The following is a 24,088-nucleotide window of genomic DNA, read 5'->3' on the forward strand; positions in this document are numbered from 1 at the left end:
GTTTCACACAACAGCTTCTCGGCTAGATGTATACAATCCTGAATTTCCACCTGAATAGAAATCTAAATGCTCTACATACACAAAAATACCAGACTAAAATTTTAATACACTTGCTTTTTACAAAAGATTAATGTAAAAATTATTTTATGTCCTTTCTAGGTTTTATTATTTCATTTTTCGTATTTGACTGAACTTTCATACATTCACCAAAAACCATACAGGAGACAGATCTGATTGCCTCACTTTCTTTAAGAGAACAGTGATTTTGCTTTTCCCACTGGAAATTAAAATTGTCAGTGCTCTAGACTGATGAGTTGATGATTGATTATACAGTTCTTCTGCACAAGGAACCAGAGACAGTTAATGAACCGGATGCATAAATGTCATTTGCTGTTTACTATCCTCCTGTCATCTTCCAGGACAGAATAGTTAATATTAACATTAAACCTACAAAACCATTAGTTTTCTAGATTATGATGTGATAAGTGTTATTTTAAAAAGTGGATATTTAAACAAAGGAAGTAATTGATACAGAAGTATTTGTGGATTATGTAACAAAATATCAAAAAGCATCATATATGATACACATGGACAGTGAGATTTGTTCAGCCACTGAATTGCAATCTTGTAGTGTCTACTTTTGCAGTAACTTAGTCTTCTCTGAATAAATATGATCTACAGAAGCACACATATACCATGCTTTATATATGCTCCTCTAATTACTGTTCAGAAAGCGATGAATGCTAATGATTAGCAGAATCTTACTGTCATAAACGAATGCATCTAAAACTACCAATGATATCTTAACCATGATATCTCAACGGTATCTGGAATATAAATCAATATTTAAGTAAATCTTAAATGTATGAAAGGAGTAGGATTTTAAGTAATGCATGTAATGAGTTTACAGATCTCACATTATGTTGTTAACAGCTGAGACACAGTAACAAAGTCTTAAGTGTCATCTTCAAGGACAAGCAAAAAACAGAAGAAACTACAAATACTTCAGATTTTTACTTGTGTATGCCTAATTAAATATAAACCATCACCAAGTACTTATTTGTATGTGGAAGAATTTAAAAAAAAAAATCAGACTGGCATTTTTGCCACATTAGTTCAATACAACCTCTAACTGCATCTGTTTCCTCCCCTCCTAGCCTTGGCCCAACTTCACTTTCCATTTTTTCCCATCCCTTCTGACCTCTTTCTTGGTATTTGAAATTCTTCTTACCATTACCGTATTATACATACACAAGCAATTTGCAACTAAATCTGGGGGCTAATAAGAGATATTCAAGATAAAAATTGCAAAATGATGCCTTTCTCCAGAATAGTGATAAAGCAATCTCCATTCTGGCTTTCTCCCTAAAAGAAACTGGCTTTACTGAATGCAGCCATTACCCGTGAATGATTTATTTCAGACTTTCCCTAAGACTCATCATTCCTTATCATGGCAGCTGATTATCAACTACTATCCTCTGAAAGCACATGTTAAATAACACTGGCAACAGCTTTGCAGATTAGCATACAATATTTAAGTAAACAAGATAATGTTATCTGCTTACCAGAATCTGTGCATTAAATTCACTGGATTAAAACCAGCCAAGAGCAGATAAGGCAGCCATTTCTTGTAGTCCTTATGCACTTTTAGTGTGTAACTTATGAACTCCAGCAACTGGTCCCCAGAAGGCAGTGAACAGCCCAGCTTCAAAAAGCGTTGGAACAAAGTAAACTTTTCATGGATCAGGCAATATCCCAAATTAATCCCAAGTAAGGTGATCCCATATTTCAGGAGAATATCAACGAAATAAAAAAACCTATGAACAGCACACAAGGAACAGGACATCCTGTTAGTTTTTCCCCCGGAAAGCATCTACCATTTCACATCTACCTCTGAGAAAGCAAATTTCTTCTACCAAAAATCCCCCCGAATCAAAGAAAAATCCAGCATGCCATTCTGACTGCAGTTCTTCCTGAAACACATCAGTTTAAAAAGTAGAACTAGTTCAGGAGACCCCAGTCCCTACACATAACTCATTTGTTCTTTTTGTCCTGAAGAACCGATGGTCCCAACCAGCTTCCTGCCCTTCAAAGCAAGATCACAGACAGAAACTGCCCAGAGTCAATCAAATCTATAACCCCGAGGTATCACCACGCTGCTGATCCACCATGTGCTTGCTATAAGCAGAAATCACCATGCCCACTTGATTAGGTTTCACCTTAAAAATACGCCAAATACAATAGATGGACAAGTATGTGAAAACATCAAATCACTGCATCCCAGAACTCAGGGACCAGCCCAATGTTCAAACTTGTTTAAGGTTTAATTCATTTGAGGAAGGTCTCCAACCCACTGAACTATTGTAAACATTTAGAAATGTTTTTACTAAAATAATTTTCTCATTAGCAATTATAATATGGTAATACGAGAATGAATGGGATTATGACTGATAATTAGTGTGTTGCTTTTTAGTTAGTAATTAGATTGCACTTCACAGAAGTGATTCTGAGGTGGTGATATATGTTACCTGCCTCGTTTACAGCACATTTTAGTAGTTACCCGATTTGCATACCTTCCTAAATTATTTATTACAAAGCAAGATTAGGACAGAAGGCAAAAAAACAACGTCCAAGGATTTTTAAAGACAATTTCTAGGAGTCTGCCATAAAAATCGGTAATAACAAACCCTCTGCACTGCTTCACTGCACACTGTATCTGTCATGCATGGAGATACGGAGAAACACATTCAGCCTTGTATCCTGATGTGTGATTTCACATGTGCCATTCTGGGTCTGGATTAGTTCCTGCCTCAAGCAATTCAAAATCACCCACAGCCTGACCAGAGACACAAGAGGCTGTAACAGGCACAGTCACTGGGATGTACTTTCACTATTTAAAAAAATAATTCTGTCCTTGACTTCTCTTCTTGAAATAAGCCCTTTTAGTTCAAGTAGGAGAAACTCAGTCAGAATATTACTGTAGTATTTTAACTTCAGGAACATTAGGAATGACTGGCAAGTTATTTATTACAATTATGGCACTGTAGATTGATGGCGTATATTTGGTGAAGTTTTTAAAAATTTTCCTAAACCAACTGTAAGAATGGGCGATCCTATTAATAGCATGCAACTAGTACACACTTCACATATATTCAAACATATCCAGCAAAGAATATCCCAAAGTTAATTCTTTCAACAGCTTTATTCAGGGGAAAAAAAAAAAAAGTACATAACCTCAAGACCACTATTTTTAATTATAACAAGTTTTCTTCTAAAAATTATTTCTCAAATAGCCTCTACACATCTGTGTCCAAGCCTCAATTGTTTATAGGATTCAGGGCACCAAGGCACATCCTCTAAATGTTAGTAATTTGGTTAAAAATGTTTGCAGCTGACAAACTTCTGGAATCTAAGAACTGTTAAAATATTGCATATTTTTATTTTTCTTCCTTAAATAAATCAGAGCAGGTCCCATGTGGAAGACAAGAGGCAAGAATGAGAAACTGATTCCCAAATGTAAGCCATCCCCAAGAGCTATGATTTTGCCTCTGCTGGATAAAGTGCTTTTTAATGGGGTGAACTAAATTCACCACTACCAAAACCTCATTAATTTAAATGGCAGTACATATGCAATAAATTTTAATCCAGGTACATGAAGCATTCTGTTAGAATCTGAGTTTTAAGATTTAAAAGCCTTCATTGAGGATACTTTCCTTAAGGCAGCACACTAGCCACATAACATTACTTCACATTAATATTCCTGAGGAGCGCCAACAAAGGGTGAACTAACCAGAATTCTGGCAAAATATTACTGAATGGACAGCAATCATCTGAAGAAAAAAAAAGTTTTCAAATGTATTCTCTACCACATGAAATTCCTCTGTGGTTCTAAAGCATAAAGCAATATCAGGTAACTGCTCTCAAGCCTCAGTTAACAATGTAAAACACAATGACATTACACCTCTATACAAAGCTCAGAACTGTCAAGAGGTGACTGAGATTTGATTCTCTGTCTTGATTTGAGTTGTGCCAGTATTCAATCCTTTGACTGTTTTTTTATATATTGAATCAGTTTGGAAGGAGCACAAGGTGAGCTTGGGGACAGCAACATCTAGATCTTTTACAGTAATAGTCCACTTCTCCATGAATTGACTTCCACAGAAAAAGAAGAAAAAACCACAGGGGGAAAAAAAAAAAATCAACATAAGGATACGAAGAGCACCACATTTGATGTAAAATATATGTGTATACACATATATCAATCTATGCACACTTAGGAGTAAGACTTTTATACCTTATTATTTTTCCTCCAAAATTACAGCCTTTGCATTATGAAGTAAGCATTTCCCATTGAATACCAGCGGTGCGCATCACTCAGCAGGTGTAAAAAGAAATGGGTCATGATCTAAAAGAATGTATCATTCAGTTTCCCCAGTCTTCCTTACAGCTACAGAGCCGAGCTGATTAATTTTGCTTGTCTTATGCACGAGACTGGCATACAGAAAAGGAAAACATCGTTTTCCAATAACTAATCCTTACTGAAAAGAATCTGGCTACTTAAGAGTCCTTTTGATCCAATTACAGCATCGAGTTGCATTCCCAGAAGACAGAGATGTGTTGATAAGGCCTTCTGAAAGCACAAAAACTGCAATTATGTTCTACAAGACTCTTCTTCAAAGAGCCGAGCTTCCCCTCAGAGATTTCAGTGAGGTTCTTCAGCTCGTGCATGCAATCCAAAGTCCACACTCCATTCTGATACTTACAGTTTAACTCTGTCAGCTCAAGGTTGAGGAAGGAGGGCAGAACAGCACATTTTAAAAAAGTTAAATAAAGGCCAACATAATTATGGGTAGTTTCACAATGTAAGAGGTATACTTACTCTTTTTGGAAGGCCATACACATGGGTGATCTGCAGTTGAAGTTAAGGCACTCTTGAGCATCTGGACTGTAGCCTTCTTTAAGTAACATTTCCAAACATTCTTTATTACCACCATATACTGCTGAATACACAGGGCTCACTTTGCCTTTGCCTTTGTCACAGATTCGATCAGTAATTGGTATTAGCAACTCTAATATCCTGCAAATATTTAAGAACCCTATTTATTTTGTGATCTTATACAATAATTAATTTTAAATGTATGGTCATTTTTCATATGGTCATTACAACTCAAGAAGAAAATCCTACCTGTTTTTTCTGAGTTCACATAAAAGAACAACCTTTATCATTTCATACACAGACCTGTAGCAAACACTGTGCTTTGGCATGGATTTAGGCTGGCAATAAATTTAATTCGAACTTCCTATTACCTAATCATCCTTTTTACAGCAATACAGTACCACTGCACATTAAATCCAGACTTCATAGAAGTCTGGAAGCAAGCTGAAAATATAAGTTGCAAATAAAATTAATATTTGCTTCTGTTCAACAACACCGAGATACTGAAACAGAAAAATCATTCTGCTTCATAGCTCGCACCTCCAGTTCACATCCTTTCCAGCTAGCAAGGATTAGTGACAACACCGATTCCCTTGCTACTGGAATTTAACGGTGCTGCTCAGAGATTGCCAGTTACATACTCTTGCAAAAGCCTCGAAGGCAGCATTTGATTTAAAGACATTTCTAGTACTGACAACTTTGCTAACCCATTGTCCATTTCTGAGAAAATGAACAAAAATCAGCTTCCTCAGTATTTACTTAGTCTGCCCTCCTCATCAGTTTGAGGAGAGGCATCAATCTGACGCAGAAACTTTAATGACAGCTCAGCTGACTACCTGCTTTTGCTAGGGGTGAAGATCAAGCATCTACTAATAATTTCGCAGTTAGTATCATCATTAATATATTTGATTTTAAGTGTTGTCACACATGTGCAAATCACGGGGTTCCTGAGACATGCTTCTCTGCCATGGCCCGCTGCTCTAAGAACTCCCACTCTTGGTTTTCTGCTGTGAAAGCAACTTATATCATTGGGATTGGGGAAAGCATTTCTAGAAAGATTAGAAGAACTGTTTTGTGGCTTTGACTTTCAGGCTGGTTCAGCTAATTCATTATTTCCATATGATTACTTCTGCTACTTAATGGTCATTAATTTTAATTAAGAGCTGTTCAAGCCATGTATAAAGCGTATGCTATTGTTATATTTTGAAATGTAAAAGTAATATGGCTATTGAGTGAACTGGTATATTCAGCACTGTGGAAAACCGTCTGAACTCATTAGGATATGGATCAGACCCAGGTTAGATGCTGAATTCAAAATGGTTGATTACTTTACTGGGACTACTAACAGACATTTAAAATATGGAAAGAATTAGAAATTCTAAACTACAAATCAGCTCGAAAACTCATTTTTCTTCCTTACAGAGCTGAACTTCCACTTTGGCGATTAGGTTTTTATTACCAGAATCTTCTGTCTGAATGTCTTTTTAATCACCTACTTTTTATGGCCCATTTCAGCCGCTGCATGAATAGGTAACTGCCAGTTATCCTGGTTGCAGTAGAGATTTGCATCTGCCCCTTTTGATAACAGCAGTTCCACGCACTCGGTGTGGCCCTCCTGTGCAGCAATCAGCAGGGGAGTGGCTCTGTCCTTGGCTTGACAATTTATGTCTGCACCTGACAAAAAAGAAAGCCAATACTTTACATCACCACTACAGGACACGAAATAAACAACAAATTAATGTTAATCAGTAATTTGTTTTCACAGAGTGACTTCACAACACAACAGGTTTTCCACAATAAGGAAACAGTAACTAGCTTGTTGTTAACTTTTTAAGCAGTTAGTGCTTTAACATTAACTCTGTCAAAGATCAGCACAACACGAGATAGACGTGCCAGAGGAAAGGCAATCTTTTAATTGCAGTTATTTTTTTAAGATTCTTCCCCTGTCTAGTAGATCAGTTAGTACGATTTCTCTGGTCAGGTCATGGCACTCTCAGGCTTAATAGTTATGGCAATTAATTTTGGTTGTAAGGACACATGCACTTAAGACAGAAAAGATTGTTGATTACGTGAATGAAACTGTTGCTGTCACTTTATGACCAGAAAGAGATACCTTCACTTCGCCTGAACAATATCCTGTTACAAGAGCAAATGTCATGAAAATCAGACCACTAATGTAGTGCTACTGAGGGCTTCTAGAAGACCCCGATGAACCTTAATCTTTTCATAGTTTTGATTTAGTATTTCCTATCATCACTTACTCAAAATGATATGAAACTACTGAAACAAGATTTAAGCAATTAAGATAGTTTTGCATACCCATTTGCAACTAAAATTACATTAAAAACACTAAAATTTGAAGTTATGACATGCAAAAGTAAACTGAAATTACATCTGGTAACAGGCTGATACAAGTTTAAAAACAATGAAGCTCAATGAATGATCACTATTACCATGGGATACGAGCAGTCTTAAACTCTCCAGCTTTCCATATTGAGCAGCAACAAACAAAGGTGTAATTCCAAAGTCATCCTTACATTCCTTGCTTGCTCCTTTCTCCAGGAGTATTTTCATTATCTCAGGGCATCCCTGAAAGAAATATTTTTATTGTTAACCAACAAAAAAGTAGGGAATTAGCATAAATCTATTTTTCCCACACATTTCAAACAGAAATAATAAAAAAACAACAATATATTCAATACTCTAAAGATGTACAGAAAAATTAATGAGAGAAAAAATTAGACAAGTTTAATTTAATTTTTCACATTTGCTCATTTACATGATACATACAAATGGAAATTAAATTAGTTTATTAGAACCATTAAGCTAACGTATTTCTATTCTGGAAACAGGTCATACATCTCACTGATGATGAGATACTAAACAGAACTCTTTCTCAAAAAAATCTTTTAAGAGATTCACTTCCCAAACACCCATGTGAGCTTACAAATACACGCAACACTTATAATACTTAAATAATTATTGCTTCCCAGCATCAACATCTCATATAGTTTCAGATATGTTCTTCAGTGCATTGCAAGCCCTTCAGGAGTTGGACAGCCTTGTGACTGCTAGGGTAGGTTAGGAAAAATTACCTGATAAAAAGGCCAAGAAATAGACAAATTATCACTCAGAATACACCAGTTACACGGAAGTTATATGATACACTTACAGGTTACCTGAAAAGAAGCTAGGTGCAAAGAATTCCATCCAGACCAAGAATGAGATCCTTGAACATTTGCTCCGTGTTGGAGCAGAAACTTTACGATGTCCGCATGTCCATTTTCAACAGCTTCGAATAGAACAGTGAAATAAGAAAAAAACCCCTTATTAAATGGATTTAAAGAACTAATTTAAAAACTCAAATCGTCTCACCACTAACTTCCTGACACAATAATCATAATTCTTTTCAACTTACCTTATATATGCTTACTTGCCTTTTATGCTTATGCCCCCAAAACAGTGTTGGAGAATGGAAATTTATCCACAAAGATTTTAGTTAGACTTGTCAAAATCCTACCGACATTGTGCTAACACAGATAACAAAATCAGTTTTCTCTCCTCCCTCTTTCCCGTAGAGCACAGAGACAATTCTGCAGCAGCCACCTACCTGCCTGACAGCTGCAATGGCCCCCCAAACTTGTGAAGCCCAGTGGCTATCTTACAATAAATTCCCCCAAACTTAAACTCTTTAAAAAAAAAGTTTAAAACTACTTTAAACACTTATATGAAATTAATGTATAATGTGTACATTTAATTTATGCTTCATTAACAAAGTGTCCTTTAGCATCCTGATCCATCCTCAAGTTTTTGCCAAGGCACGTTTTTCTACCAAGGCACATTTTTCCAAGTTTTTTTCCAAGGCACATTGCCTATGTAACTGTAAAAGCTTGATATGGAGAGATATGACCTGTGAATAGTTGCTACTGACTGAATAATTTTTAGAGTATCAGTGCACAGAGCTTGCCAAAGGAGTGCCTCTGGCTTGTAGTACTCAATGTCCAACACAGAGCTGTGCCATCACCCCATTATGTAGTCTGGACTAACCTGACCATAAACTTTTACCTTTTTAAAGATCTCTTGGATACACAACCCCAGGACCCGTTCTTGGCCCTGTCTAATCTATGTAAGCACTTAGACATAGTGTTAATTATCATTATCCAGTATGCTTTTAACGATGGTCTCCCCACAAGTGCTACCTGTTACCAACTGTTTTAAGCAAATAAGCTATTTAGTTGCTTAAAAACAAAATGTGAATAGACGTAAACAAAGGTAACGTGGCAGCCATGATGTTTGCCTGGGTACAGAGGTGGGTAAAACAATAAGCGTATTTAATCAGATGATTTAGACTCAGGATTCACTACAGCAGAAGTTTTAAGCATTTAATCATGTCAAACATAAATGATAGAAAAAATACTAAAATACCAAACCTTAATTGCTAAACTAGGAATTGCAAAAAGAGGTCTTTTCACATAAGAAGCAGGGAGGAATTAAAAAAGAAATAAAATACTTGAAACACCCTCATACAGATTATAATCCTATACCTCCTAGACCTTTTCTGTGCTAGAAAGAAAGACAATGCAGAAAACCAATTTGGTTTTACAATTTTGTTTTAAAACACAATCTGAAGCAGATTTACCCATGAAAAAAAAGGTAATTTCTAGACCCAGCCCATCTCCAGGTCTAACGCCTAGTATTTAGGCTACAAAAACATGAAACAGGGTAGGCAGTGAATGAACTCTGGTGCGTTTCAACTCAGTAAGCTTTTCCCCACTCATTGGTTGTTCTGAGATTTCAAGAAAGCTCGTGTCACCTAGGAACAGCGGGGTGGTTGCTTCGGTGGTAACTCCATTGGGGTCAGCCCCAGCTTCCAGAAGAACACGAACACTTTCCAAAGACCCATGGCGTGCCGAAAGGTGCAGCGCACACATCCCTTCAAATGTCTTTGAGTTTATGTAGCCGTCAGATGGAGCTACAAATGAGAATAATGGAGGAAAAAAAAAGCGTATGTAGCAATAAATTACAAAATAGTGTTATTTTCTTAAAATAACTGAGTTATTTTATGTGTGGCCCACAGTGTATCCACGAACGTGAGGTTATATCAAGTCTTTCAAAGAGCAGTGTCAGTTTTTGCTGGCCCTACGCAGATATCAGCCTTGGATAGAGAAGGTAAAGTCGAATCAGATGTCATTCGCAGACATGCCCCTTTACCACAGCTAGTTAGTAACTATGAAACCATACAGAAATTTACAAAACAACTAAGAATACAGTAAGAAAAACCTACTTAATTTATATTTTATATGACAGGGTAATTTAGCAGAAAAATCACAGTATTTCCCATCAAATTTTCCTTACCTGCACGAACCAGCAGCCTCAGACATTCACTGGAATTGTGAGCTGCTGCTTCGTGGATTGGCACCCACCCCCTGTTATCTGGAACATCAATGCTGTATCCCTGCTTAAGTAGTTTCCTCAGCATTTTAACGTTTCCTTCTCTGGCTGCAAGCCCCACGGCTGAGCACCGATCCGAATAGGCTTCCGTGAAATCCATCCCTGCGTACGGCAAACTCTGCAGGAGGAAGGTGGGGGGGTGAAAGGGAAGGGTAGGAGAAGAGTCAGTACAAAATAGGTGTATCGTGGGCTTGTTCCGCAGAGGTTTTGGTTTGGTTTGGTTGGTGGGTGGGTTTTGGGGGAGTGTGTTTGTGGGGTGTGTGTGTCACAGCCCCCCGGCTGCTGCCCAGCGGCTCCCTGGGGAGCAGTCACCGAGGCGGGGGCTATCTCTTCCTGGGCCAACTGGCCCAACCGCCGTAAAGGCAAACTCCGTGCACAGGACGGGCTCACACGGACACCCGGCAGAACCAGGGGCGCGCCGCCGCTCTCCCAAAACACCGCGGCGGCTCCGGCAGGAGCAGCCCCCCCGTCCCGCTCCAGGAAGGCCCGAGGCCGGCGGCCCCTCAGGGGCAGGGCCCGCTGCCCCCCGCGCCGGCTGCCGAGGGGGAAGCCCGCTTCTCCCGCCCGCCGGCAGTGCGCAGGCCCGCCCGGCAGTCGGGCAGGCGGGCAGCCATGTGGGTGTTCGGCTACGGCTCCCTCATCTGGAAGGTGGATTTCCCTTACGAGGAGAAGATGGTGGGGCGCATCCTGGGCTACAGCCGCCGCTTCTGGCAGGGCAGCACCGACCACCGCGGCGTGCCGGGCAAGGTGAGGAGGGGGCGGCCGCCGGCCCGGCGGAGCGGGCCCGGCAGCGCGGCCCCTCACCGCGGCGGCGGGGCGGGCGGGCCGCAGCCTGCCCGGCGCGGGGGCCTCGGTCCCCGCTGCCCTGACGGCTCGGCGGCGGGGAGCGGGCCGAGCCCCCGCCCCGTGGCCGAAGCCAGCCGGCCTTCCTCTGGACTCCGCGGCGGCCGGGCCCCGGCGGGGTGCCGAGGGCGCTCCCTCGTGCGGGGGCTCCGCGGAAAATACCGGCGGGGGCCCTGCCCGCACGCTGCGCGGTGGCTCGCAGCCGGCCCGGCGGCTGTCCCCTCCCCGGCAGCACCGGCGGCTGTTCCCCCCCCCCCCGCAGCACCGGCGGCTGTGTCCCCCCCCCCGCAGCACCCAGCACTGTCCCCCCGGCGGCTGGGGACCCCGGCCGCGCTCCAGCAGCCCCGCGGTTGGTGCTTCTGGGCTTGTTTTCAACTTACATTTTAAGAGCAGCTGGTGCTTTCTGATGCCGTTTACACCAGTCTTTTGCACAATACTGAGGTTAAGTATTTCCACTTTGACTAACAATTTATTTCATTATGGCAAGAAGAATTTCCTAAAGTTCAATTTCTTCTGTACTATCAAAAAACCCAACATGATGGACTTCAAAGTGGAGAAGAATGGTAACAAAAATAACCATCAGTCCCTTTTAATAGCTCAAAACTAACCGAGTTAGTTATTATAGACATTAATCTAAACAACCAAGGGTAAATACCTCAGCGTGAGTATCAGACTTTGAAGAGAAAGGCTAGTTAATAAGTAAAGCCCAGAAGTGTTGATCTGCCTAACAAATGACCTCACTGCTTTTCAGCGTTTTTACTTTCAAATGGAAACTTATGAAGGAGAAAATACTTACTGTTTGGAAAAGAAGAAGAAAAAAAAAAAGCAGCTAGGAAAATGAAACTGAAATTCCAGAAGCGAGCATTCCCAATTTCATGCGAACATACATATTTTTAATCCACAGGAGTGACAATAATAGAGTCTTACTCTGCTTTGAAAGCTGGTATCACCTCGCCACAGAAGGGCTATCACCCTTATATAATTCTAAATAGCTCAACAAACGTTAAAGAAACAATAGGTTACAGAAGCACCCAGCAGGTTAGATGAATGACTTTGATGTGGCAGGACTGTTATTTACAGCTGCAGATGCTGCTCATGATTTAGTCATCACCAATGCAAACTGATCATAAATGTATAGAAACTGATACTTGCATACAGCACTGTAACAATTTACCTACTTTGAACTCTGGTTTTGTATCATGAAAGTATGATTTCCTGATGCTCCCTAAAGCAGTCGTCTAACCTGCACCCTGATAACTCTGCTCTAAAACTGGAATACGGCTTTAAAAGAGCTCCTCCAGAAAAGGCATAAGGATTCTTTTTAAAAATAAAGGCACACTACACGTAGAAATTTTAATCTAGTTCTAAATAGCACTAGTTAGAACCTCAAACACTGTAAAATAACTTGCATAGTACTTAAAGGGTAATACAACCCCCCCTTGCATTTACTCTTCTGTAAGGCAAATCACCATGCTTCAGGTACTAGCGTGAGTTGGGCATCTAGCATTTAAAAAATGTTCACTGCAAAGAAACGATGTACAAGCGGACTTGGGCTCGGCAGGCATGTTTTTCAGTTGGAGCAGTGCTGTGCACATGCAGCTGTCCTAGTTCTGAACTTGAGCCCCAAAACGCTTTGCCACGTAGCTTCTAAGATCGAGGCGAAAGCCTCGCTTTGTCACCCGGCTTACACGCTGTCACACACACAATTCCTGTCTCCAGACCTGCCCCGCGCTCAGCTGACACCTCACCTGGCTGGAGACATGCAGCGTGCCCTGCGGCTGGCTAGGTTGGGTCTGCTGACTGGACAGCTATCGTTTGCTTTCTCAGTGGGAACACTGATTTCTCATCTGCCAGTCATCCCTTTTCAAAGATTATGTTTGTATGAGCATTGCTATTCTTCTCTTGAATTCGGATGAATTGAAAGGCACGTGCAAAATTTGTGAGGGTGGGACATAAAAGAATATGATCCCATCAGCCTCCCCTACTTAGGAGACTAGGCTTTAAAAAAATAAATTAAACCTTATCAGTCAACAGAGAAAGTTTTACTCCTGGGGCTTCAGAAAGGAATAAAACCCACACAGGCCAGTTTTTCTTCCTTTTTGCAGGTATCCTTGGTGACTTCATTGCATTATCTCCTGCTGGGCTGGCTGAAATTCAGGAGAATGCTCAGAGTGACTGTCTTTGTGCAAGATATTGGAAGCCTCTCAAAATGGTCACACCAGGTTACTACCCATTAGCACATACCCGGTTCCAAGAAGCTTAGACGTTTGTATTTCTGCCCCAGTCAAGCTCATGCCCAGACCATCATCTGCAGATATACAGAGCCTTAAAACAATACCCCCCCCCCCAAGCCCATGCCTTGTTTTATTTCTATTTAGATGCTTGTTTGGACAGACTGAGGGCACAGCTCATTAGTTATATAAACTGGTTAATGCATTTTATATTGTGTTTGATATACAACACAGCATTAACAAAATACAGTTTTTCTCAGCATCAACAAGCTGATGCCTTTTTGTATTCCTGCAGTCCATGAGTTGCTACTCCTGCTTGCAAGGCAAAGACTCTCTCAGCGTAGACTGAGAAAACATACAGCTGGAACCTCCCATTTCTCCACGCCAAACTCCCTCTGCTGTAAAACTTTCACAGTCCTTGACATCAGAGATGAATTACATCTCTTGTGCATGAGCTACAAGTGAAACTGGTCCTTCAGTACTAACACATTTTAAAGAACAGCAATAAAATAGTAGCCAACAAGGTAAAAAAAAACTCTTCTGAAAACACCCGTTGCTCCAACATTCCATGGTCAGCGCAACAAAAACATAGAGAGCACTTTTACGTACAATGGCTGCAAGCTTTTAGTACAAAACTCGGTTGACCTTGTAATTGTACTTTGAACTGCTCAACTCATACTGTAATAAGATGGTTAACTAGCTATAAAGTGATGTTTAACCATAGGGCCATATTTGATAGTTTACAGGGTGTTAAATTGAAAGAAAGTTTTGTTAGAACAGATTAAGAATTCGAAAAAAGGAGTAAACATTTCTTAAAAAATACATGGCAACTTATATATTAGCTGTATTTAAAAGTAAGATTTTCAGAGGATTATTCCAAATAGTACATTGGAGCAGCTTGAATTTTACCAGGCAATAAGAGTGTTCCCTGAAAAAAAAAAAAAAAAAAGGCTATTGGCTTACAAAGACCTAAGTAACAAAAATGTTTTCATAAATGGCAAATGTAAATTTCTTAGTGCAAGCTTCAGAAAAAATGGCATCAGAAATGTAAACCTGCATGATTCACATAAACCTTCTCAAACATTAAAGTTTGGTTTTGCACAGAACAGTACAGAAGTGTAAGCACATTCAAGGGTTGAAGCCGTTATCACCACAGTATGGTTTGAACCAAACTAATAGCTTGCTGCTGTCAAAACACTGAGGTTTGCTTCCTCCCCTTGCAACCCTCCTTCCTCCCAGCTTTGGACCGCTTGCTTTAGCCGCTCTCCTCAATCTGGTGCTGGCACTCACTTGACTGCACGGCACACCAACAGGTCTGACATTTGGGAAATCTCAGTTTGGTCTCTGCTAGAGACTGTCTTCGCTCCTACCCCTTCAACGTGCTTAGAAAAAAACCCAGGGAAACTTGATGACGTGATTAATTTAGCTCCAGCTGCCTGCTGCCACTGTCCAAACAGTGTCCAAGCAGAAAACTCGGTTTCTACATGCATAGAATTACTGGGTCAGCTTAAGGTTTAAATGATTTTAAGATAATGAAGGTCTTTTAGTTCGATAAAAGTGAAATGGAGAAAAAAGGAGGTTGGACCAGAGGATCTCCAGAGGTGCCTTCCCACCTCGGCAATTCCCTGAGTGACCCTGGCCGTTTCTTCCCGTTGGATGGCTGCCAGCAAGGGGGCTATAGGGGAGAGGATAGATAGATAGATAGATAGATAGATAGATAGATAGATAGATAGATAGATAGGCCCTGTTATGCAGAATGAGCCACAGGAAAAGGAAGTAGAAGAGGCTACGCTTTGTTTAAATAATCTTGTGCTTTTAAGGAAACCATTTAAAATTCGTACTTATTAGCAAACTTACACCTCCCTTTCTGAAAAAATAGAGGAGGTAGTCAAGCTAAAATGATTTATAAGGTCATATTTCCTTTTATTCCATCTTACTTTCATATCCAGATGCAAAAATTGATTTCTCTATCAGTAAATATTTAGTAATTTGAGCAGCTGAGCAGTTTATAGTACCACTGAAAACAACCTAACAGTGGAAGATATTATTTCAGTTTACCCCACTATTTCATAGCACACATCAGCTAGACCTCAGGACTGTCCTGAGGAACTTCATCTCCACGCAGACAGACAAAGCCCCCATGCCAGGAGAGTATCACAGACTCTAGGGCAGACTCTGCACCATGCTAACACTATTTTCCTCTTTTTACTGAACCCAGGATGGCAAAACCTAGAAGAAACTCCCATCATGTGCACTCTAAGACCAGAGTATGTTTGGGAGCTCTAGCGTACAGTAGAGGGCTTGAAGTAAAATACAATGCTAAGAGCTGAAACAACATGTATTTAATTTTTGCAGTGGTTTCCCATCTGATTCAGAGGGGCGATGGCCCTTAGCACCACAGATGCCTTCGAAAATTCCTGCATGGCTGCAGACCACGCTGGCACAATCTGATGCAAGGCTGCCTTTGTCAGCCTTCCTGGCAGTAGGCTGCACAGAACCGACACACATCCCTCAAAGACATCTGATTTAGCAGATCATTTAAGTTTGCCCTTGCCAGTACTCCCTGGGCATGACAAAAATGGTTTGGTTTATAATACATAACCAGCCATTTATAGATGTGTTACTTTCTTTACTTAGCTAGCAGAGGTAATAATAGCTGTGGTTCCTTAACAGTGTTTGTTGTAGGTGGTTCCATGCAAGGACTCTGCAAACCAATACAATAAATACCCTGTCCTTCCCTAGACAAACAGATTGTTCTTTCATCACACAACCACTCTGAAGATCCAGTACTCTACTTTCATTTCGTATTTAGGCTTCAGATACAGGCATTGCTGGTAATGAAGAGAAAGTTGTTTCCACCACAGAATGTCTCTTTAATCCATAATTTACAAAATCTTAAGTGACCAGTATTGAATACACAAGTCAGGGAAGTATTAATGGTGATGGAAAAAACTGATAGCCATATGGAAGACTAAGCCCTGTATACATGTATTTATGTATACACATATTTACGTATACATATAGATACACACTTTCGTAATGCATTTAAAGGAAAATGGTAGGGCCATTCCAGTCTCACATTAACATATGTAAAAGTATCACTGCTGGCCTAACTACATGGCTGACATGTCACAGGGGCAGAACAATAAAACAAAAGACAATATTTACTGTTCACGACATTGTGGGAGTAACCACTAGTATGTGCAACAACAAAAGCTTCTGTGTTACCTGCCATACCTCAGAGTCTAATCTAGTGTCATTATGGATAGTTTTATGAGAAAAGCTGTCTTTAGGAGAATAAAAATAGTAAGTTGAGTGGTTAGGAAATGAATAATTGGTTGGGGAGATGACTAGCACACGAGCCGATACCGTGACTATTTTGTGGAATACCAGACGCTCCATCTCACAATGATTATGCAGAGCTGGACCATGGAAATACAAAGTGTCTGGAGAGTGGTGGTCATCCTGATCAGAGAGGTGTGTAATTGCTTCTGTATAAAGAGAAAGAAACTAGAAATACTAAAAATTATCAGAAAGCAAGGCTCAAAAAACCCACCAGAACAAACAAAAATAACTAATTATGTATGGAAATTCTGGAACTCACTGCAATGAGATTTAGCAGACACTACATAAAAAGACTAAAACTATCTGGACAAATCGGTAGAAAAGGGATGTATTGGTAACTCAGACAGAAAGACCCAAGCATAGGTTTTAATGCTCTGTCAGAGGTAAGAAAATATATAATGGAACGGAGCATTCCTGTTTGTGTGTATACCCACCACCCACACATGTATACATGCCAAGAGCTTCTTATACTGGTGCCTTTATGTGCATGTTTCTTTTAACAGTACCGGATGCTTAGGAAGAGTTTTAAAAAAGACAGCATGCTTAACTGACCAACCAGCAGTCTTTATCTTAGCATGGCAGTTTTGACAGTGTATTCCCAGTTTGTTAAACCTAAAATATTAAGGAAAACATCAGATCATCAGAAGTTTCCCCTCTATTAAAGGAGAGAAAACCCTGCCTGAGTTCTCTATTGTTGTCCAGAATAGAAACAGTCTGCAGATAAACAGTCAGAGATAGATTTAGCCTAACTCTGGGTGAACCCTTCAGTACTATTACTAGCAGAGTATGTTAACTAGCTGTCTTTGAGATTATAAACTGAGTGGCAGCAAACCAGCCCCAGTTAATTCACTGATTGAGACGGGGTTTAAGTAGACTAGATGAACAGATGTGTTTTTTATGTCATCTTTTCCCAAAAGGAACACCTAAGTTATCATGATTAATCACGGTAACAGACCTGTTTCCTCTAAGGACTCACGTAAGCATTTGTTTAGTTTTGTTGTCTTATTTTATCAATCAGATCAGGAATAGATGGCTGATGCTGGGAGAGAACTGGCATAAAAATGAAAAAACACAGTACCTCAGAACTTATGAATAAACAGCCTTTAAGATTATAAAAGATCTGACACTGACTAAATAATATCTACACTTGATGGTATCTATGAAGTGCTCTGCAAAAACTAGATTTCCTATTTGGCTTGTTACCAACACGTGTGGTTTGCCAGTGACTCGGTGTAGGAGAAAACCCCACACTGTTACTGTGTGAAAGCGGCTAGCACAAGTACAGACTTAACAAACACAAAAGCACAGACATGTCAATGAATCTATTAGTGATGAGTCACAAAAAGACTGAAAGGTAGTAGCCCAAGACTGAAACTGAGCTCAGACTCAATGAAAGGCACACATCCAAGTACATCAAGTTCAGATTATCTTTGCAACTCCCAAGAGAATTAATTTCTACTCCACACTAGAACTGAATGAACGCTAGTACCTCTGCTTTCCCTCATCTCTAACCAAAGACACTTGTACAGTAATTTGATGCCAAAATTAGCAGTTTTAAACTACAGATGCAGTTCTCCGTAGGGTTTTATGTTTTAAATTTTATTCTCCAGGTTATACAACAAATTTCAACAATTTTATTTTCAGTATTTACAAACTGGTTTCTTACTCTTCCTGCAAGAAGTAACTCATTGGCAAAATCAGCCATTACCAAGGTATCCCCCCTCTGCCCAGTAAGGGAGGATGAGCTGCGAGGGAGAAAAGAAGGGGAAAATAGTATTTTGCATAATAAACTTATTTTTTAAACTTTGAATAACACGGTGCTAACATGGTGCTTACTAAATTTTTTGTTCAAAAACATCTAATGAGCCAGGAGCTTTTAAACCTAGGAGTTGCTATGTGTCATACTGTGTAATTTAACATTTTCTAAAATCCAGTTAGTGCGAACCAAGCCAGAAGTGGTAATATCTTGCTTGGTGCTACACAAGCTAGATTTCTGTGTTACGTTATTTTCCATGCCTGCGTATAAACTTTTTGAAGGTTCACCTCATTGTCAGTCCAGAGATAAAAAAAATTGCCTAGTACTGTGGAGAAGCAACATGGCTGAGGAGGGTGCACTGAGGATAGTTTTACATTGATGAATTATTGTCACCATTTTAAAGAGGAATAGAACCGAGTCTGAACAGCACATACAAAGCAAGGACATTCAAAACCTCCCCATTTATGACTGCCCTTAACTTCTATGTTGCAGACACCCTCGCTCCGAATTTAACATTTTATCACTGTTTATCTAATACAGATCAAAAAGCTATTCTCAGAAGATATTTATACCGGATCTCAAAGAAACGGACCTTACTGAGATTGGCCTGGATTAGTTCTCTGACCCTTTCATTACTTCTCATTGTTCTTTTTTTTTTTTTTTTTCTTTCTTTTTTTTTCTTGTTTTGTTTTGTTTTTGCTCATGATTTAGGGTAGAAGCCTCTAACTGAACTATTTTTATTTTTTTTTTAATTTTAGCCTGGAAGAGTTGTGACACTAGTTGAAGATCCTGAGGTATAGTACTCCTGTTCTGTCTCTGTAGTGTACAGAATGTCCTGTTGCATTCCCAGCCTGTGCAGTAAGTCTCTATTAATTTTTCGCTTGTCTCCAAGCAAATAGAGTTATCGTTAGTGCAATGAAAAGTTCTCTCAGAATTTCTTGGAGTTACCCCAATGACTCTTGATGGTTTCAAATAAATCAATCAATCTAAACTAAGAAACTGGAAGTAGTTTGGGTCTGTTATTACCAAAGGTGTATTTTAAAGTATTTTCCGCAATAGTCACTTCAGCTATCCAGCTATAAGATGCAGAGTTTTACTTTCAGTATATGTATAGTGTTGACAATACACTGATAGTAGATCCCAGATGTTGTGTGAGAACTGTAATCTTGCCCTCCCAAAATAAAAACTGAAACAAATCAAGATTATATTGCAGTGATAATAAAAGGAGATACCCTTGCTTTATTTTTTGCTAGACAGATAAAATGCTTAAGGGATTAAAAATGCCACAACTGTGCTTTTGGTTTCTATGTGATACTGTGAAATCCGCTTCTGTTTAGAGAGAACAGTCAGTGGCCCGTTTGCCATTCTTGCTTATCTTTTGACTTTTTCCCTAAGTCTCACTTAGTGCAAGGGAAGTGTTTGCAAGGGGAGTGCCTGGGCTGGGGAGGGAGGGAAGATGAAACAAGACCTAGGTTTACAGTCATGTAAGCTGTAGGAAAATCAAGACTTTTCTGCTTATAAAAGTACTTAGAGTTACTTTTAACCCATTTTTAATTCTGTTTGATAGTAAAGAACTACCCACAATTTTTTTTAGAGATCTTAGCCACTAGAGAGCTCTCGGTTGGACTGCTCCCCAGCCAGGACAAAAGCATTGAGCTAGGCTGGGGAAGCCCAGGGGCAGCTGTTGCAGGGTACACCCAGGGTGGGATTGCTTTCCCACTCCCTGCTGATCCCCTGGGCCCCCCACATCCAGCATCACACTCTGCTCTGGGGAGGGCTTCGATGGTCATGTCCATCCAGCTTCACCCTGCTCCAGGGGAGGGAATCCCTGCAGGTACTAGTGCCTCCAGAGGCAGGAGGTAAAGAAGGATGGCAGGGAGGCAGAGGGAGAGCAAGGCCAAGCGATAACAGGCCGTAAGACACAGAGGATGGGTATTTTGGTAGTAGTTAGTTTTTATTTACAGTTGCTTATCTATATAAGTACGATTGCTGTCTTACTGATCTATTTCCCTGAAATAGCACCCACAGAGAGCTAAGTTTAGCAGTAATCGAAAACTTCAACTGTTTTTTGCAGTTAGCAAAACCAGCAAAATGCAATGCACTGTCTCTCATTGTGATTTTCTGTACCTTTCTAGTAAGGGTTTTTTTCACATTACTGTACTGCTGTGTACCATTATGTTACACAGATGCCTATATAGACAAAGAATGCTTATGTTTGTTGCCACTCACTTTGTATTGTTAAGCAAACTTACTTGTTACCATAGAAACTTTTTTCCCCTTAGCAAACCAGTTTTGGTTGGTTGGGTTTTTTTTCCCTTTTCTCCAGAATCTGGTGTGGCCAGATAATCACCCTTTACACTTAAACATGAAATGACACAACAAGTCATTTGCTTTAATTTTTACTCATTCCGCAGCTTAAAAAAGGTAACCTTGTTTTGAAGGTATCTTAACAGACTACGGCAATTATTGCCCTGCACACACACATGAAATACAGGGGTGACAACAGCAGTGGTACTTTTACTGGCAATGCCAGCTTCTGCTCTGTGCTAGCCTGTGCATCCTTTTTCACTAGCGATACTCATAGTGCAGCTTGGAAACATCTAGTTTAGAGAGTTATTGTTACTTGCTCCATCTGAATTTCTTTGCCAGTTAAGAGGAAGCCACACACACACACACTCCTTGTCAGATTTCTGGATTATAATTTTCCATCATCTGAAATTCCCTGTACTGAAAACTAAATGAATGAACTATTAGTGCTTGTCTGCTTTAGATCCCTATCTCCACCACACCCATGTGTATTTTCCTGTCAACACCAAAGTAGGTCTGAAGGGCAGATTTAACTCAAGAGAGTAACATGCGCAGAAGAGGCTGTTTTAACGCATTTCCTGCAGGCAGCTGGAGTGAACCTGCATTCTGGATGGCTGAGGGAAAGCAAGGAACCCATTTTTAGTACAAAACTCGGTAATTGTACTTTGAACTGCTCAACTCATACTGTAATAAGATGGTTAACTAGCTATAAAGTGAAGTACTCATTAGTGCTCTTCCTGGCCACAGCACATCAAATGCTGTAACCATCTACAAAGGATGCAACAGAAGATGACGCCTGATTTTTTTAAATAAAATGCCTTTGATTAGTATATGGTCTGACTGCAAAATTCAAGGCTTATGACTAACACCGCCACTGTCTGATATCATGACTAAATACTAAGATCCAGTTTTACGGGGAAAAAACCCCACAAAACCCAAAACCCTTAACTGCTTTGTCATTATTACTGCAGCACTGATAAATACACCAACTTAACTGCAGGAAGAATCCACATTTGATGTCGCCAGTAGACAAAACTGACTACCATTTATTTTAAAACAGCACTTGTAGCAAACACTTTGTAGCCTTTAGTGGATAACAGACCATCATATTTTTTCTATGCTACTTCAAAACAAAACAAAAAACCCCATGCAAATCTATCCCTACACAGATCACACCGATTTGTTTATATAAAACTCAGGAGAGTATAACTGATTCACACCACAGTTAAGTACTTTCTCAGAGATGTTATCTGTGAAGAGGATGAAGAAATGCTCAGATTCTCAAAGATGGTAATGAAATTTATCCTAAGTGTTTGCTGAGGTGCTGGATACAGCACATTTGTTTGTGCAAAATGAAGGTTCATCTCTCAGCTTTTTCTTCTCTGATTCAGTTTCAGTGTGGCAACGTTACCATGCTCATCCCTCCAAGTACACAACAGATGTGACACCCAGGTCCTTTGAAATGAAACTGCAACTAAACAGAGGAAGGACCTGATCAAAATTACTTTGGATTTGGCACGGTTTCAAATTTGAATTTTCAGATACAAGTTTTGTGACGTCAGGAAGATACTTTGTATCCTTTTTGCCAGCTCCTTAGTGGCCCATGCCAAGGCTATTTACTACTTCTAGTTTAATTGCAACAAGAAATTGTTTTGCAAGAAAGGCCTCAGCATTAGCAAAAAAGTAGATGATCAGTCTGAATAGGTACCATTTTGACTGAAGATTTCCTAAATAAAACACCCTTTTAATTTGGGACTCCTTCTACAAACAGCATGAGAAATAGCTATAAAAAGACTGAAAACTGAAGATTTTTTTTTTTTAAAGAGAGTTTTGCCTAAATACAAGAGAAACACATTAATTTATGAGTATCTTTATGAACCCTGCCTGGATTTTCTTTTCTTATGTCCTTCAACAGGGGTGTGTCTGGGGTGTTGCTTACAGATTGCCAGCCGGACAAGAATGTGAAGTAAAGGCATACCTGGACTTCAGAGAGAAAGGAGGCTACAGGACTCAAACTGTCAGTTTCTATCCAAAAGACTCCTCAGTAAAAGCGTTTGATGTATTGTTATACATTGGAACTTGTGACAACCCTAACTACCTTGGTCCAGCACCTCTAGAAGAAATCGCTGAACAGATTTTTAATGCAGTTGGTCCAAGTGGAAGAAACACAGAATACCTGTTTGAACTTGCTAATTCTATCAGAAATCTCGTACCAGAAGATGCAGATGAGCATCTCTTCTCCTTAGAGAAACTAGTAAAGGAACTCTTGGAAAAGCATCAAAACCTAAATTGTCTATAAAAATAACTTACTTTTAATGATCTTGCTTCATCTTCAGAGGAATGGTTTCACTGCACAATGGGTATATGACTTGGAGCCATGTTTCTCTGTACTACGTGATCGTATTTATTTTAATATTGCAATCAAAATAGTAGTTGGTCATTAAAAGATATCGTTACAAAAATCATTCTTTCAGGAGTCTAAAGAAAGGGGAGCAGGGGAAGTGTTTTAGGTTTCAATTTGGTATACTGGGTTTTTATCCAAAGACTACACCTTTAAGAAAGTCTCGAGAGAATCACTTAAGCTTCTCTTTGTTTGAACATTTATCGTTAATATATAAAGTTTGTCCTTAAACACAGGGATAAACCATTTCATTGTCAAGGAAAGAATTCTTTCCCTTGGCTCATTATGTCAAGCCCCTGAAAACCAAAGCACAGGATACTTTTGACACAAACAAGCCATAATGTATCAGTGCCTCATTTTATTTTAAAGATTAATATAAAGAGTAAAGCCAAAATATTAACATTGACTGAGAGTATGACTTGAAGTCGCAATGCAGCAAGAATGTTCAGAAACTCATCTTTGTTATTTGCCTTTAGATGCTGTTGTAACCCCATCTCTTAAAAAATTCAACCATCTCTGAGGATAGGTTTTAAGCCAGTAATTTTCAACCACTGTTTCAGGGATTCACGAGCAAGAGGTAATTAAGAAAGAAACCCTCTTATCGGTAACCTTACATGTGTTGTATGGACATCCAAACAAAGAGGGTTGGAAAGCCACCAGTTTAGGCTAGTAGGCTTACTTTATACAAAACTTAAGCAAATGGAGTTTCCGTCCCAACAAGAACTTGCCTTGCTTCTCAAAAGTTTAAGTTATTTTTGTTAACTTTTAACGAAGTATATTTTTGTATGTTAATCTAGGAAAGGTCCTATTTCAAACAC

General features: G+C 39.7%; 2 protein-coding genes across 7 annotated transcripts in view; one reads left to right on the top strand and one right to left on the bottom strand.

Moving 5' to 3' along the window:
• The window catches only part of ASB3 (ankyrin repeat and SOCS box containing 3), a 32,555-nt gene that overhangs the window by 3,222 nt on the left and 5,245 nt on the right, over positions 1–24,088 (bottom strand). For 3 of the 5 annotated variants that reach the window (XM_074817588.1, XM_074817586.1, XM_074817584.1), the window contains 7 exons: positions 10,292–10,505; positions 9,750–9,908; positions 8,116–8,228; positions 7,390–7,525; positions 6,433–6,610; positions 4,880–5,077; positions 1,566–1,817 (listed from right to left, as the gene is read on the bottom strand). In XM_074817588.1, coding sequence (XP_074673689.1) covers positions 1,566–1,817; positions 4,880–5,077; positions 6,433–6,610; positions 7,390–7,525; positions 8,116–8,228; positions 9,750–9,908; positions 10,292–10,487 — 1,232 coding nt within the window. In that variant the 5' untranslated portion in view covers positions 10,488–10,505. Of the gene's footprint in view, positions 1–1,565; positions 1,818–4,879; positions 5,078–6,432; positions 6,611–7,389; positions 7,526–8,115; positions 8,229–9,749; positions 9,909–10,291; positions 10,506–11,050; positions 11,123–11,610; positions 11,744–24,088 lie in introns of those variants that run through there. The other 2 variants (XM_074817585.1, XM_074817587.1) reach the window with 2 other exon arrangements.
• On the top strand, positions 10,871–23,860 carry CHAC2 (ChaC glutathione specific gamma-glutamylcyclotransferase 2). Of its 2 annotated transcripts, none has more exons than XM_074817593.1 (3): positions 10,871–11,134; positions 19,321–19,356; positions 22,785–23,860. In XM_074817593.1, the coding sequence occupies exons 1-3, from the start codon at positions 11,000–11,002 to the stop codon at positions 23,166–23,168; spliced, it is 555 nt and encodes a 184-aa protein (XP_074673694.1). In that variant the 5' UTR covers positions 10,871–10,999; the 3' UTR covers positions 23,169–23,860. The 2 variants fall into 2 exon arrangements, with proteins under 2 accessions (XP_074673694.1, XP_074673695.1); XM_074817594.1 differs by having other exon boundaries at positions 11,038–11,134; positions 22,261–23,860.

This window comes from Strix aluco, chromosome 3 (genome assembly GCF_031877795.1).
Source record: "Strix aluco isolate bStrAlu1 chromosome 3, bStrAlu1.hap1, whole genome shotgun sequence".
Classification (NCBI taxonomy): domain Eukaryota; kingdom Metazoa; phylum Chordata; class Aves; order Strigiformes; family Strigidae; genus Strix; species Strix aluco.

What these genes read in the sequence shown, in the direction of transcription:
- CHAC2 (XM_074817593.1), top strand. Translation starts at nt 11,000, where the DNA reads ATGTGGGTGTTCGGCTACGGCTCCCTCATCTGGAAGGTGGATTTCCCT. An exon ending in ACCGCGGCGTGCCGGGCAAG is followed by an intron (nt 11,135 to 19,320) that starts GTGAGGAGGGGG and finishes TTTTAATTTTAG; the next exon opens with CCTGGAAGAGTTGTGACACT. An exon ending in CACTAGTTGAAGATCCTGAG is followed by an intron (nt 19,357 to 22,784) that starts GTATAGTACTCC and finishes GTCCTTCAACAG; the next exon opens with GGGTGTGTCTGGGGTGTTGC.